The sequence below is a fragment of the Pocillopora verrucosa genome, chromosome 7 (genome assembly GCF_036669915.1).
Source record: "Pocillopora verrucosa isolate sample1 chromosome 7, ASM3666991v2, whole genome shotgun sequence".
Lineage (NCBI taxonomy): Eukaryota > Metazoa > Cnidaria > Anthozoa > Scleractinia > Pocilloporidae > Pocillopora > Pocillopora verrucosa.
Genome location: NC_089318.1, coordinates 21,411,755 through 21,424,775, shown reverse-complemented (window position 1 = coordinate 21,424,775; position 13,021 = coordinate 21,411,755). Strand labels below are relative to the sequence as shown.

At 38.0% G+C, this 13,021-nt stretch overlaps 1 protein-coding gene and 1 long non-coding RNA gene across 2 annotated transcripts in view; one reads left to right on the top strand and one right to left on the bottom strand.

Moving 5' to 3' along the window:
* Positions 1 to 4,772: 4,772 nt before the first annotated feature.
* On the bottom strand, positions 4,773 to 8,428 carry LOC131781460 (uncharacterized). The gene is made up of 6 exons (XM_066169926.1): positions 8,337 to 8,428; positions 6,349 to 6,644; positions 6,071 to 6,185; positions 5,933 to 5,969; positions 5,583 to 5,709; positions 4,773 to 5,302 (listed from the first exon to the last, which is right to left on the bottom strand). The coding sequence occupies exons 1-6, from the start codon at positions 8,392 to 8,394 to the stop codon at positions 4,781 to 4,783; spliced, it is 1,155 nt and encodes a 384-aa protein (XP_066026023.1). The 5' UTR covers positions 8,395 to 8,428; the 3' UTR covers positions 4,773 to 4,780.
* Positions 8,429 to 12,924: 4,496 nt separating this feature from the next.
* The window catches only part of LOC136282359 (uncharacterized), a 2,711-nt gene continuing 2,614 nt past the window's right edge, over positions 12,925 to 13,021 (top strand). The window contains exon 1 of the long non-coding RNA XR_010718228.1: positions 12,925 to 13,021. This exon is cut by the window's right edge and continues 20 nt beyond it. This is a non-coding gene — a long non-coding RNA (uncharacterized lncRNA).

Genomic DNA, 13,021 nt, shown 5'->3' with positions numbered 1-13,021 from the left:
AAAACTCAGATAAATACAACAAATCGACAGAACCTTTCTTTTCAGACACTTCGATTACGAAAAAAGGGCTTTTAATTTATTGTGACTTAATGGCAGATTTGTCACTTTTTCCCCCGTAAAATACGGCTAATAGCATTAAGTCGTGACCGTGATAATTGCTACAAAGAGTGCATGAGGCTAAAACCGGTTTAGTTTCTAAATATTCAAAGTTTGAGAATTAACTGAAAGGGGGAAGGATTATTCTGAAATATCGTAGGTTTTGGATTGTCGGCGAGAATTAAAAAGATCGAGGGTGAACCCGTTTTTTTTTTATTTTTCAGCCAAATTAAAAAAGCATTAATCTCATTTTTGCCACTTTAGCTGCCCGCACCAAATCAGCATAAAAAGGGATACAAAGTCTCGATAAGGTTGTTAAAACATTTAAGTTCCTTTTACTCAAGTGCACCGAGTATTTCTGGGCACCGGCAAACTTTATGGGGAAACTGAAAAAATGCGCGGCTAGTCTTTAACTGATGAGGCAAAGAAAGACTTCTAAAATGAATACCAAGATGAGAAAAAATCGGATCACCTTGTTCAAAACAAGAGCCAGTTTATATGCTAAGCTCAAAATTGAATTTTTACTAGATTTCTCGCCCTGCACATGTTTTCATTGCGTCTATTTTGGTCAACTGTTTGATTCAGTCTTGCCATGAGTAGAGATCACTTTGGCTCATTTGAACTTTAAAAGCAACACAATTGTGCTGTCTCCATCTCATACTTTATCTACTTATTAAAATACTTTTTTTTAGGCTACCTTTTCGTTCCTTTCAGCCCCTTTCGTTCTTCCTGACAGTTTCAGCAAGAAAAAAAAATAATTATAAAAAATTCATTGCTTTCTTTGCTCAAGAAACAATTTTACCCCCTTGACTTGTGCCTCAACTTATAAATTTGTGGTTTTCTTAGAAGAGTCTGAAGCTAACAACTCAACAGGTTTTCGCCAAAATTACTAAAAAAAACTAGAATATCATACAGGAAATAACGACAATCTAACCCGAAAAAGATTTGGCTGTAAGAGATGTCAGAAAGAGCAAATGCAATATTGTGGACATGATGGCTTCTGCGCGAGTGAACTATCCGTTGTCATCCGCTGGGAGTGAGTTTGACACTGTAAAGTGAAGTGAATTTTCAGTTCTGCTTGTAACATAGGATTTATCTTGTGTCACCTGTCATATGCGAGGTAATTTATATGATATTGGGCCGCTCGTGTCTTGAATGTACCATTGTACCATTGGCTTGGTATACTTGGTAAGTGTCACTAAACGATATTGTCCTAATTTCAAGCTTTTATGTTTGTTTAATTTACTCTGCCAGCAAGCAGAGTAAAATAAGTGCGACCTCCAATTTGCAAACTTGAGGAAGATTGCTTAATTAACTTGCTCATGTGATTCGGGAAATCACGAATGTACATAAAATCGCTCTTGATTCTAAAATCTTAGAGCTGGATTGCATTAGAACGAATTAAAATATTTTCCATTTTTTCGCAAGTCAAATATTGGCAGTAATTTCGCGTTTTTACCAAATTTAAGCCACGGTCGCATCAAACTAATATCCTGTGACTAAAAGTCCGCTGATTGATCCATACGTCAATTACAAAACCATCTTGCTCTAGAAGAAACTGAAAAAAAAATCTCGCGCGAATTGCTACGCAAGAACTGCCAGTACAACCGTACCCAGGGTACGAATCACAGACATTTAGTAAAAGTGGAGCTCAGATTCGTTTCCCTCAAAAGAAAAAGGGTCAGATGAAAGAAGAAAATCCTGCCATCGCACGCCAAAGACAAGCGGACTGAAGTATTATTTTCCCAATGAAATTTTATCCAGAGATATCTTGCAAAACATGACAGCTTAGCGGTTAAAAAAACAAGATCATTTGTTTTTCCAAAATTTGGAAACCTCTGAGGCAGGACATCGGGTCCTTTGAGGATTGGCGAAAATTTTAGAACTACGCCATACAGTCGTGCGAAGCCTCAATTGCCTGTGCTGTAAGCCGCATCTAATAGTCTTGATCAGGGAAAAATTACCAAAGACGAAATTTCACACACGTTCCTTAGAAACTGGAAAAAGTTAAAATAAAAATGAATTTCATCAGGATTTTCCTTGCCTTTAAAAGTTTTGTTTTCTTATGTATTAGCGAACGATTTGAGTCTCCCTGAGAATTGCACTCGGCAAAGAAAATATGCCAAAGTAATCTTAGATGTACGATTCTATAGACAAAAGCCTTGGTAAAATTGAAGAGTGACCAATTGAAATGACAAGAATGAGAATCTCACACTATTACAGTTCAAAAACTCTCTTTAATCATCTTTCCATTCAAACTTTCGAATCGCTATGATTCCAACCATAACCTTTTAAACGAGCGAGCTTTCTTTTTCTGATTGTTTTTGTTTCGTTTTGTTCTCAATGAATTAAAATGTATCCGATTTCTCTGATATGTTTATCTCCATTGTCTGTTCCGGAGCGAGAAGTCTCGTTTCCACGAGTGTTGGAGTCATCGAATTCCCCTTCAGAACCAAACCCAATTCTAAAGTCGCAAGAGTCGCAATCATTCTGGTTGTTAGTAGTGATGCCGATTTTTGCTTTGGAGTAAGGAGACTCGTCACGTATAACATTGTACAATTCTTTGTTGCAGTTATGAATACCCTTTAGTAGAAGATCATGACACTTAATCGATAGAAAATCGATTCCGCGAGGTACCATGCTGCTGTTAATCTTCATGACTGGCGTCCATCCTCCATGTCCGCATTCAAATCTCCCATGTGACAAAGAACAGAGGTTGCCTCCGAGCCTGAAGGATGGAGACAAGTTTACTCACGTTTGATCTGTTTAAGTGCAGCTGGAGAAAGAACAGAAGTCCTTTTCTCTTTTGATTAGAGGAATTCGTATCATTGTTTCTTATCAAACGCTTATAATTATTTGTCGGAGACGTCCAACGTGATTTAACCACAAGACTAACATTTAATCTTCAGCATCACATATGATAAAATTATTGCAATAAATGAGTTTCAACGAGCAAGGAGTTAATGCCACTTACTTGTTTGTATCATAAACCTCCTTGCATGATTTTACAGCTTAAAGATAGAAACTGATGTTAGAGATACATTGTACTGGAGAAGAATGAAAAAGGTAGAGCTATAAGTAACTCAAAGCAGACTGGTTTCGCAGGATTGAAAAGCTTTTGTTGAAAGCGTAAAATTGATTTGAAAATTAAGTTTCCCTCAATTTTCCCACTGATTCTTAGATAAACTGAATCTAGTTTAATAGTTTTTTTCAACTTAAAATGGGATCTAAAAGAGAATAATACTGTAACATCCCATGGTAGACTACGGTATCCCAGATTTGTTGTGGGTGAAGTCCGAATTATCGAGTCTGAATTCGAGCTCAAGTTAGATTTTGAACTTCGAGTTGAACTTTTAATTGAACTTCAAGTTTGGATTCAATGAAGATAATTCAGTTTATTCGCAACTTGACAATTTATTGCCGTAAATTTAGACTAAATGAGCTTCTGAGTTGAAACATTTTGCAAACCGCAGCTGCAATTATAACTACTGGGAGTACCTTTCTCGTAATATTCGCCCTCAAAGCCTTTTTTTACAAACACATTCAAAAGTGTTATCTGTATAGGTTGCCACACAGCTACCACCGTTATGGCACGGGAAGGGCAAACATGGAGACTAATAAGGCCCGGTAGGAAAGTTTGTGAAAGTTACGAGTGCAATATGGTATTGGGTAAGCACGGGTGAAATTTTTTAAAGACAGAAAAATTGCATCAGCCCGTAGGGCGAGTGCAGTTTGAAGTCTTAAAAAAATTTACAAGTGCTTATTTACACCAAATTCCCATCGAAATCGTCTCATTGCGTTTGCTAGAGCGTGAACTTAAAATAATTCATTGGTATTCCAGGTCGCATAATTGGGTGTTGTTGTTGTTTTTCCCAGTCAGTTCTCTACAGACGAGTTCTTTTAATACATCAGATAATCAGCGACCTTAGATATAAGAGTCTCAATGGGGTCGAGGGGTGCCCTAGACAAAGGAAAGGGAAAAAACATGGGCAAGAAAATCAACCCGTTAACATATCAGAGAACCTGTCGTATCCAGATTGTAACCGTGCGGGGAATGGGTCGCTCCCAAGATTGATTAAGTCATCTTGATAGTAATACCATTTGTTTGTTAAGAGGGCCCACGAAAGCAAAACTAAAAAAACTGTAGTTTGTCATCGTAATAACTAATCTTTTCATCATAAGAGACTATTAGTGTCGTTTGTCTCACGATGTGGTCACTTCGAATGTGGATGGCGACGTTCGACTGCATACTGTCAGTCTGCTTGAGGCCATGAGGTGCATTATGCTGTGTGGTATATGCTGTTGGAAAATTCAATAAGGACGGAAGTTGTGTTATGCAGATATCTTTACAAGACACACAAACGGTGAAAATTCACGATAGACTTCAACATTATCGAGTTTTTCCTCGAAATCGGTGCCGTTGTCGAGTTCTATTTTCAAATGGATCGGCGAACGATTTGAATCTTTCCTGACAAGTGCTCTTCCTTCAAAAAATGTCCGAAAGACGTTCCAGCCTTACGAGACAACAGAAAAAAGGCTCGAGTAAATTGAAGAGTCACTGACGTGAAGAACATAAAAAAAACCCTATCTTTTAAGATTTTTGAATAAACCTTTTTATTTATTACTGAATCGTTTTGAATCTAATCTTAACATTTAAATACATTTTACGTGTTTTTCTTTGGTTTCAATGAACCAAAATGTAACCCCTGGCTTTAATGTGTTTAGCCCCATTATCCGGTGAATAAGAAGAAGCCTCGTTTCCACATGTGTTACTGTCATCAAATTGCCCTCCTGTACCAAACCCAATCCTGGAGTCGCAAGAGAGGCAGTCATCCTGGTTGTTAGAAGCGATGCCGATTCTCGCTTTGGAGTGATGAGACTTGTTACACAGAACATTAAATCCTTCCTTGTTACAGTCAGACTGCAGGGAGGCCTCTGAGCCAATGAGTGTTTTCCACGAGTCACGACCCAACGAGGTTTTTCGGTATTTTCCGTCAGCGATCAATGAGTAAAGAGAGTTGGCCTTCATATTGATTACAACGAATCTGATCTGTTCACCGATCTTCATACCGAGACAGATCTTGGAGAAGGATGTGCCCCAGTAAGTAGGCAACTTGGTCTCTTGTGAGTCGAATCCAGTCTCCCCTCCAGCAGTGTTGTATTCAGTTTTATTACTCCAGTAATCAGAATCATAGTGAAAGGTACTCTGAGAGAATAATTTATAATATGATGTAAATTTATTACTGTTTTTCTAATTATGCACCGTATTATCCTGCTCATTTTTAGACAATTTGAGAAGATCGCTCCCCCCAACCCGTTTGACATATACTATCTGTCCCCTCAGTCAAATAGATGTCAGCCGGAGACATGAACAGAGAGCGGAAGTCGCCCTCGTTGTCAATAAGTCAGTCAGCACCTGTGGAGAAATATCTCTCAAGTGGTCGATAATGGCACGCAATCGATAAAAAATAGATTTTGCATGGTACCTTGTTGCCGTTAATTTTCATGACTGGCGTCCATCCTCCATGTCCACATCCAAAATCTCCCATGTGACATAAAACTGTAGCTGGCTGTGAGCCCAGATGAAGAGAAACCAATTTACTCATGTTTGATCTGTTAATATACAAGTGGAGTAGTTACATAAGTATTTGACTCTCTTATGATGCCAAGCTTTATCATTTGTACTTATTAAACTTCCTGACTGATGTGTCGCCGAACTCTGTTTTAAGATCCAACGTGGCTGTAGCAAACTGGCCACCTCTGCGTCTCCAGTGTCACAGAAGATAAGATTTTAGAAAGGATCTGTTTAAAAGAGCAAGCAGTGAAAGCCTCTTACTTGTTTGCCTCATATATTTCCTTGCATGATTTTACAGCTGAAAGATAGAGTGTGATGTTAGTGCCGCATGTATTCTATTGTTAAAAAAAGTACGGAAGAGGGAGACAGTGAGATATTTCAAACATATTCGTGAATTACCTTTTTCGCAAAATTCTCCAACGAAACTTTCTTTACAAAGACAGTCAATAGTGTTGGAGCTGAAATTCGGGATGCAGGTTCCTCCGTTTTGACACGGCGATGAAGAACAAGGAGACTGAAAGAGAGGAAATGACTGTTGAGACCACCCAGTAAATGCTTGAACAGTACTTGTGATAGCTGTGAATAAGCATACCTCGTCGAGAGCGAGTACTTTTATATGTATTCACTAGTAAATGCCTTGCGTTAGAATTATAACACAATGGTTAAAGTGTTCTTACCCGCACAATGAAAAAATGATGCGAACTCGTGTTTTTGTGGTAGTTCCCAGCGTTTCTGTTTTTATCAGAAGACAGTAATTCGCACCAAAGTTTTCCGTCTGTTCCATGAGAGGTGGCCATGTTTAAAGAGAGGCACAAATTATTTCGGAGGCATGCCAGGGCGCAATGAAACATGTCGAATATCGCCAACTTTCTGATCTGAGTAACGTCCAAATAATGGAACTCCTCTTCAAGAAAATAGCTTTGTTCAGCTGCTCGGTCAGAAGGGCCCCAATCTTGGTCAGCACATTTTATTCCTGGATCGAGGAGAATAAAGTGGATGTTTACCAAATTGCTATTACAATACTTAAACTGAGACAAGAACTCTCTGCATATCTCTCCCTGGTGGAGTAAGGCTTCTTGCAGCATTTGACATTTGATAAATGTGTTCAATTGTAACGCTATGCCCTTTTCTGTCTCCGAGAACGGAGTCAGAAAAGGCAGTAATCTCCGGCAGCAATCTCCGATGCAATCGTTTTCTGATTCTAAAATAAATAAAACTACACATCCGAATCGACCACATCGTGAGACAAACGATTACAATTATCTTTTGAAATTATTATTTAACACGATGACAACCACTACCCATATTATAATATAAAAGTGAAGATATGATCTGCTCAGGTGAGCTGCATGTGATGAGAGAAATTGCCAAAAAGAAGCCTGAGAAAAATTCGGGTCTCGACGCCTTTCAAAAGTTGACATATTTATATAATTGTGTGAATTCTCAAAGCTCGATTTGAAATTGGGCCAAAAGTTCTTCTGAAAAATTTTACTCCCTAATATAAATATATTTCCATAGCCCCAATAGATATTTGTATGTATAATTTTGTGAAAACTGGAACTCAAAGTTGGAGACAAATTCTTCTTCAAAGGCGATGATGAAATATCTCGAATCATCTCTATTTAAAAAAAAAAGGTAACAAAACAACAACAAAAAAACTTAAAGCCAATAATTATTGCAACTTCAAGTTAATAAATTGGCCAAGTAGCCATTGTTTGTTTTTACTAGGAAACTCTTTGAAGACTTTAAAAGGTTTAAAAATGTGGTACGACAAAAACTCAGATAAATACAACAAATCGACAGAACCTCTCTTATTTGACTTAGAGCAATTTCAGGCACTTCGATTATGAAAAAAAGGGCTTTTAGTTTGTTTTGACTAATTAGCAGATTTGTCACTTGTTTCCCTCGGAAAGCACTTAGTTGGAACCATGATGATTGCTACAGCATGTGGCTAAAACCGGTTTTGTTTAGTTTCTAAATGTTGAGAGCTTGAGAAAGCGACTGTAAATTAACTGAAAGGGAGAAGAGTTAATCTGAAATATCGTAGGTTTTGAATTATCGGCGAGGATTTAAAAAATCGGGGGTAAACTTTCAGCCATATTAGAAAAAAGCTTTAGTTTCATTTTCCCCACTTTAGCTGCCCGCACCAGTTCAGCAAAAAAGGGATAGAAATTCTCGATAAGGTTGTTGAAATACTTTAGTTTCTAATGACTGTAAATATATGGAAATCATGTATGTGCACTGCGGTAGAAGAAACGAATATAAGTGATCTTCGCCGTTATGAACACTACTGAACTAGTATTTGAAATAAGGCCTGAAGGTTTATTTGGATCCAACATAATGACCAGCTCCCAGTTGGCTTGTAAGCTCAGTTGGTAGAGCGCTGCACCGGTATCACAGAGGTCATGGGTTTAAATCCCGTGCAGGCCTGATTTTTTTTCAGGCCTTATTTCAACTACTAGTTTAGTAGTTAGTTTCAGCAAGAAAATAATAATAATATAAAAAATCATTAACTTCTTTGTCTAAGAAACAAGTTTACCCCAAGGACCTCAATTTATAAAATATCTGGTATTCTTGGAAAAATTCTGAAGCTAATAACTCAACAGGTTTAGCCACTATTGCTAAAAAGACTAGAATATTATATAGGGAATAAAGACAATCTAACCTGAGAAAGATTTGGCTGCAAGAGATGTCAGGAAGAGCAAATGGAAAATTGCGGACATGATGGCTTCTGCGCGATCGAATGATCCGCGGTCATCTGCTAGGAGTGAGTCTGACACAGTAAAGTGAAGTGAGTTTTTAGTTCTATTCGTGATAAAGGATTTTTCCTGAGTGTCATACGTGGGGTAATTTATATGATATTGGGCTGCTCGTGTCTTGATCCAATGGCTTGGTACACTTGGTAAGTGTCTCCAAACGATATTGTCCTAATTTCGAGGTTTTTTGTTTGTTTAAATAAAAAATCTGTCAGCTAGCAGAGTAAGATAAGTGCGACCTTTAATTTGCAAACTTAAGAAAGATTGCTTCATTAACTTGTTCGTGTGATCCGGGAGATCACAAATCTATATAAAATCGCCCTTGATTTTGGAGTCTTGGAGACGAATTGCATTAGAGCGAATTAACATATTATCCAATTTTTCGCAAGTCAAATATTGGCAATAATTTCGCGTTTTCCAAATTTTGGCCGCGGTCGCATCAAACCAAAATCCCTTGACCAAAAGTCCACTGATTGATCCATATGTCAATCCCAAACCCATCTTGCTCTAGAAGATATTGAAAAAAGTCTCGCGCGAATTGCTACACAAGAACGGATCCTTTTTTCCTCCTGACCTTTATGCGTTGTGGTTGACGCTTGTGTTACTTTTGATGGCTTCGATACTTGCGATGGGAGGAGAATTTCTCGTTGAAGCTATTTGTTCTCCAAATTGCTGCCAGTATAACTGTACCCAGGGTACGAATCACAGACATTTGAGTAAAAGTGGAGCTCAGATTCGTTTCCCCCAAAAGAAAAAGGGTCAGATGAAAGAAGAAAATCCTGCCATCGCACGCCAAATACAAGCGAACTAAAGTATTTTTTTCCTAAAGAAATTTTATCCAGAGATATCTTGCATAACATTACAGCTTAGCGGTTAAAAAACATGATTGTTTGTTTTTCCAAAATTTAACAAAACCTCTGAGGTAGGATGTCGGGTCCTCTGAAGATTGGCGAAAATTTGCAACCACGTTATACGGTCGTCAGAAGCCTCAATTGTTTGTGCTGCAGGCTGCATTTAAAAGTCTTGATCAGGAAAAAATTGCCAAAGACGAAATTTCACAAGTACACATTCTATAAAAATTATGTAAAAAATTAAGATAAAAATGAATTTCACTGAGATTTTCCTTGACATCGGTGCCGTTGACAAGTTTTATTTTCTAATGTATCAGCGGACGATTTGAGTCTCCCTGTCTCGCAATATTCAGATATCAAGCCTTTTTTTTACAGGCACATTCAAAAGTGGTATCTGTACAGCTACCACTGTTGTGGCACGGAAAGGGAAATTATTAGACAGCGATCCGACTTTACCGCAGAACTTTTAAATTTATCATGGGGAAAACTTTTCTTCATAATAGGGCCCGATAAGAAAGTTTTATGAAAGTTTCGAGTGCAATATGCTGTTGGTTAGCACGAGTAGAATTTTTAAAGATAACAAAAATGCATCAGCCCGTAGGGCGAGTGCAATTTGAAGTCTTTAAAAAGTTTTCAAGTGCTTATGTACACCAAATTCCAGTAGGAATCATGTTATTAAATATTAATAATTTACACGTTAAAGCATCACAGAAGGTCAAAACAGATGAAATTTTGACAGCGCGCTCTATTTGTAATTTGCACTCGTGTTGCAACTTTGCATTCGTATTACATGAAAAATTCATTAGTTTTTAGCCAACTAGAAGCGCGTAATTATCTCATGTATGGCATAATTACAGTGCGTGTTGTAAAAAGTCAAGTCAGTGTAAATAACCTAGCAAGCCTCACCTGAATAGAAACGTACTGCGAGTTCTTATTTTCTCGAAATTCCTCAGGAAATCTATACTTATGGGAAGAGAGTTACTCACACGCATTTCCCAGTTTACAGACCAACAGAAAGTGTCTTTCAAGCATGAATATACGCATTCATAGTCGTCGAAAACCACGAACGTTCCGCTTTTAGGCGCAGCCTGGGGAGATAGAGGAAATGACTGTTAAGACCACGCAGTGAATACTTGAACAGCACTTGCGATAGCTGTGAATGAGCATACCTCGTCGAGAACAAGTACGTTTAAATACATTCCCTTGCAAATGCCTTGTTTTAGAGTTTTAACACAAGGGTAAAGTGTTCTTACCTGCAGAATGGAAAAATGATGCGAACTTGTGTTTTTGTGGTAGTTCTCAGCGCTTCTGTTCTTATCGGTGGACAGTAATTCGCACCAAAGCTTTCTTTCTGTTCCACGAGAAGAGGCCATGTTTAAGAAAGGCACAAATTATTTCTGAGGCACGCCAGGGCGCAATGAAACATGTCGAGTATCGTGAACTTTCTGATCCGAGTAACGTCCAGATAATGGAACTCCTCTTTAAGAAAATAGCTTTGTTCAGCTGCCTGGTCAGAAGGGCCCCAATCTAGTTCAACACTTTTCATTCCTGGATTGAGGAGAATAAAATGGATTTTAACCAAATTGCTATTACAATACTTAAACTGAGACAAGAACTCTCTGCATGTCTCTCCCTGGTGGAGTAAGGCTTCTTGCCGCATTTCTGTCTCCGAGAACGGAGACAGAAAAGGCACCAATCTCCGATGCAATCGTTTTCTAAATAAATAAAACTTCACATCCGAATAAACCAGATCGTGAGGCAAACGATTAGGAGGAGTGCATGAGGCTAAAACCGGCTTGGTTTCTAAATATTCAAAGTTTGAGCAAGCGAATTAACTGAAAGGGAGAAGGATTATTCTGAAATATCGTAGGTTTTGGATTGTCGGAAAGAATTAAAAAAATCGGGGGTGAACCCGTTTTTTTTTTTTTCAGCCAATTTAAAAAAAAGCATTAATTTCATTTTTGCCACTTAAGCTGACCTCACCAAGTCAGCATAAAAAGGGATACAACGTCTCGATAAGGTTGTTGAAACACTCAAGTTTCTTTTGCTTAAGTGCACCGAATATTTCTGGGCGCCGGCAAACTTTATGGGGAAACTGACAAAATGCGTGGCCAGTCTTTAACTGATGAGGCAAAGAAAGACTAGCAAAATGAACACCAAGAAGAGAAAAAATCGGATCACCTTGTTCAAAACACGAGCCAGTTTATATTCTAAGCTCAAAATTGAATTTTTACTAGATTTCTCGCTCCGCACATGTTTTCCTTGCGTCTATTTTGGTCAACTGTTTGATTCAGTCTTGCCATGAGTAGAGACGACTTTGGCTCATTTGAACTTTAAAAGCAGCACAATTGTGCTGTCTCCATCTCATACTTTATCCACTTATTAAAATCCTTTTTTAGGCTATCTTTTCGTTCCTTTCAGCCCCTTTCGTTCTACCTGCCAGTTTCAGCAAGAAGAAAAAAAAGAATCATAAAAAATTCATTACTTTCTTTGCTCAAGAAAAAAGTTTACCCCCTTGACTTGTGCCTCAACTTATAAATTTGTGGTTTTCCTAGAAGAGTCTGAAGTTAACAACTCAACAGGTCTTCGCCAAAATTACTAAAAAGAGCCATCACGCCATTAAGACCCTCTAGAAAGTTTTCTAATGATGTCGAAAGGCGAGCGCAAGTTTCTACTTTTTTTTCTCTTCAGTTAATTATCGCAGGATTTACTCTGTTCATTTGAAAAATTTGCGCTTTGCCGAAGATGTGTTGTTTTACTCTAAGAACGAAGTAATGGCCTTTCCCAAAATTAAAATAAAATGGGATTGAGTAAGCGATGTTCATGTTTATATTAAGTCTAACGCGTAATTTGATTTTGACGATATTGTCATGTGAGAACCCGTCAAACATCTGAGAATCAAATTAAGGACCGCAAATGTGTGGTGCAAACAAACTCACGGGTAAAATGGAAATGGTTCTACAGCGGGATGAGTGAATTTAATTGTTTAATTGTCGTACTTTTCAGCGCTATGTTTTCATGCTTTCTACTCGATTCGTTCGAACTTCAGGAAATGGTTTGTGTCACAAAACATGGAGCCACTTTCTCTTCGCTCAACATCTCGAGGCGTTCTGATAAACATGCTTGCGATACGATATTTTTTTCCTTATGCTGGAAACTGAGGAATTAATCTCTAAAATTGGTAGTCTTCACATTTTGCAAGAAGCGTCCGAGCTGTGATCGTGCAATTAAACGGGGTTCTGGTAATTTGACCTCACAAGCGCGCTGGTAAGCACATGGTTCGCGTAAATAATTGTTGTTTACAGTTATCGAATTCAAGAGCAGTTTTTGAGAGTCTGTTTCTGTAACCTACCTGGATATTTTCTGTTAAATTCATTGAGGTTTAGTCTCGGAATTTCATAAGCGATTATGAATGATTGATTCGTATCGGCACCATAATTTAGGGAAATTTTGTCAACATATTAATAGTTTACAATTCGCAAACCATTGTAACCTACTTAGATATTCTCTCTTGGAGTAATTGAGTCACCCTCGGAATTTCATTAGTAATTAAGAACGAAAAATCCGTATATATAGCACAAGTGAAGCACATTTTAAATTTTCATTCGATTGTAGGAAACTATACCTAATTCACTCTCGATAAATTGGCCTGACATAACTGGATGATTATTTTATTATTTTGTAGCCCCAAAAGCCCGGCTTGCGACTCTGGAGGTACTGAACTTGATATATTTGATACACAA